At 46.6% G+C, this 3,509-nt stretch overlaps 1 protein-coding gene across 1 annotated transcript; it reads left to right on the forward strand.

The window, feature by feature from the left end:
• Positions 1-1,146: 1,146 nt before the first annotated feature.
• On the forward strand, positions 1,147-2,592 carry CMQ_4308 (tpr domain containing protein; the record flags this gene model as incomplete). The annotated part of the gene is made up of 2 exons (XM_014312464.1): positions 1,147-2,021; positions 2,265-2,592. 2 exons carry the CDS (start codon positions 1,147-1,149, stop codon positions 2,590-2,592), a joined length of 1,203 nt encoding a protein of 400 aa, XP_014167939.1.
• Positions 2,593-3,509: the final 917 nt, after the last annotated feature.

Below are 3,509 nucleotides of genomic sequence, written 5' to 3' on the forward strand. Positions count from 1 at the left end.
CATCCGCCCTACTAGCTCTGGTAGGAACCGTGCCACGTACTGCTCTCTGCACCACTAGCCCGCAAATAATCACGTTCTTATTTTCTCTAAAAGCATAAAATATCTAAATCCTAAGCACTAAGGAAGATACACGCACGTTTGCCACAATTACACCCCGAAATGGACGTAGGGAATTTAGTACGGATTAAAGACTTAAAACCCTATCCAATGCTATCTCTTAGAATCTAAATCGTAGAAATCTAACACGCATCGATTCTCTTCTTCTAATAGAATTGTACTTTACATTCTTATACGTCATTAGCTTTTCTTATTAAGCAGCCTTATTAGGTGGAGGGCACATACACCGCTTTTACTAACACTAGAAACGTAAGCCGGAGACTAAATACAAGTAGCCTATCTTGCCGATCTTCCTGTAGCCCTACTCGCTAATAATAACGTTACTAAATGATCATTGCTATAAAAGTACTTAGTAAATTAAGCCAATCTACAAGTATAGGACCTCTTGGTAGGACAAAGAATTAAAGCTGTTATTATAGCACTAGCTATTAAAAGGTTAAGGCAAAGTACAAGCTGTTAGAGCCTAATAACCATGCTTCTGCTAGTTAGACCGCAATGTGCTGCTATGGCAATGTCTTATATTTCAAAACGATGCACGCAATAGGCCACGTAATAATCTTACATAGCAATAAGACGTGTATATGTGCAATTAGACCGACTCTATATAGATATTCAAGAGAGTGCGATAAGCCTGCGTTTACCCCTTACTATCTTGCTGTCCCTGCTTCTTCTTTTTCTTTTTTTTACGGCAAAAGCAAATCGCTCTCGCTCCGATACAGTTTAAGAGGCGTCCTTAGTCACCTTACAAAGCTTGCCATCATTAAACCCACCAACATTTACTGCAGTTATTATAGAGGAGGAAGAGAAGTATATAAAAATGCACTTTAACCTTTTGCAGAAGCAAAAAACCGCACTAAAGGAGGCCAAAGCGCACAAAGGGCAGAGCCCCCCACCATCTATAAGGCGTTCTCGATAGCAACTCTAGCTCGAGTTTTCCTTTACTATACGGTGTCTTTCCTAAGCAAGACCGTATAAAGAGAATGGAAGATTGCTCACTTTTTTGCACACTTTCAGGCACGCCCTTCCAAGATGCCCGGCAATTCCGTGATCCGTTCCACCTTTATCGGCGAGGCGTATCCACCATATACTCTGCCTCTTGCAAGCCTTACACCTATTCGCCTCCGCGACCTCACCCTCGAGACGCAGCATCGCGGGCGCGTTCTCATCGTTAGAGCTTTTGGCAAACCCAATGTTTATACGTCTATCATAAACGCCGTCGAGGACGAATTCGGCGACGTGGACCGGCTCGCCATCTACAATCTGCTCTCAACTGTTGCACCAGATGACGTCCTCCCCCAAGGCGCGATTGCGGCCATCAAGGAGCCGTACTACAAGCGCACCGCTGATGGAGACTTGTTTGTGCGCGTGGACCACCCGTCTGACTTCGTGCTGCTGAAACTGGAGAGCCAGCTCGTTCCCCCGGAACTAGCCCCACGGGTAACCGAGCTAGATCTGTCAGCGCTAAAACTGAAAGAGCGCGGCAATGCGGAATTTAAAAGAGGCAATTGGCAAAAGGCCGACGAGTTATACTCTAACGCCCTGGCAGCCGCCGATCTTGTCGCCGCCGATGACGACGATCTTGTTCGAGCTTTACATCGAAACCGTGCCGCAACTCGCCTGCGTTTGGGTCGTTACGAACTGACTATTGTGGATGCTTTGGCTAGTATTGTGGTGGCTAGGGCAGAGACGAGTTCCGAGGCGGTAAAAGATTTTAACATAAAGGCCCTCTATCGAGCAGGCAGAGCGACGTATAAGATGGGAAGCTTTTTCAAGGCGAAGAACCACTTTAAGGCGGCACTTAAGATTGATACACAGCGTAAGGAGGTTAAGGTAGACCTTTGCCTAACTAAGAGACGCCTTGCGGAACAGGAGAACGGAGACTATGACTTTTCTGCTATAGCCGCGTTAGTCTCTAAGCAACACAACCTGCTTAATCATGCCTCTTTCCTAAAAAATACACAAGTTTCCCCAGCAAATAGCCGCGGCCGTAGCCTCTTCGCCACAAAAGCACTTAAGCCAGGCAACGTAGTCTTTGTCGAGAAGGCCTTACACGTAGCACATTTAGTAGGCGATAGGGACATTGCGCTCCTCCTTAACATTAACAATAATCGTGCAGCGATTAGCACACATGCCTTGCGTCTCTATAGTGTAGTCAACAAGCTGCTCTGGAACCCTACGCTTGCCAATCGGTATCTTAACCTACACGACAGTAGCACGTTTGGCAATAGCAAGAAAATCACAATCGTCGATAGCAAGGTTGCGCTGGACACATTCCGCGTGGAGTCTATCGCCGAGCTTAATAGATTCGGCTGCCCAAGGGTGAAATCTGGTGACAATGAGGGGACCACCGAGGGAGAGGAGACTAGCACGGGTATCTGGTTGCAAGCATCCTACGCAAACCACTTGTGTATCCTAAATGTGTCGCGCGCTTTTATCGGCGATATTATAGTCGTCCGCGCTCTGCAAAATGTTTAGGCAGGTAAAGAGATTTTTATAGAATACGTCCACCTATATTAATCTCTTAGCAAGCGACAGACGATATTAAAGTCCTACGGCTTCGATTGCACCTATGCCCTATGTCAGGCCGAGCTCAAGGTCCAGAGCAATGTCATAGAGGAGCGCACTCGTCTGCAAGCGAAGATTAGTCGATTTATTGCCGTAAATCATAAGGCTGATGGCAAATACAATAGTATTCTGCTAGCGAGGAAAACCGAGGCAAATTTGTTATTTAGGAAGATCCGCAAGACATATCTGCAAGCCATATACGATCGTCTTCCGCGCCTCGGCTATGTCAAGATTGGCCTCTAGGATATTCGAGTCGGGAAACAGCTCGCCACAGACGATCTCGGCAAGTTCCTAGGCGCCCTCTGAGACTCAGGCTACTTCGTGACAGTCTAGGGTAGCCATGTAAAGGTAGATCGAGAATTCGCGGTGGCCTTAGAGATCACGATTCACGCTGCCATCTATGCCAGTCAGGCTCTCACGTCTATGGGTAATGGAGGCGCAGCTTCTGCGCTTACAGCTTTGGCAAAGGAGGTATACACTTGTCTGCGTGGTGCCATGACTGGTTTTGAGGCTAGATATGAGTAATGGTACGGACGCACCTTAAATATGAAGTGGGAGGACGCAGGATCCCGAAAGATTGTAAAGAGAGAGAAGGAACAGCGCACTCTTCTATATCTACGTTGCTCTCTTAAAGGAGCCCTACAGCCCAAAAAACAAACGCTTCTTGAAAATGTGTTCTAAATCCATAAATGCAAGGTCTCCTAGAAGTTGTATACAGACGTCGTTGGATAAATGTCATCTACACTTGTTAGGTCGACGACGCTGCTTCTGTCTGTCTACATTGTTGAGCTCGCTTTGCTCGTCGTCTGATTTCTGCAATATTCCAA

This window comes from Grosmannia clavigera, assembly GCF_000143105.1.
Source record: "Grosmannia clavigera kw1407 unplaced genomic scaffold GCSC_97, whole genome shotgun sequence".
NCBI classification, from domain to species: domain Eukaryota; kingdom Fungi; phylum Ascomycota; class Sordariomycetes; order Ophiostomatales; family Ophiostomataceae; genus Leptographium; species Leptographium clavigerum.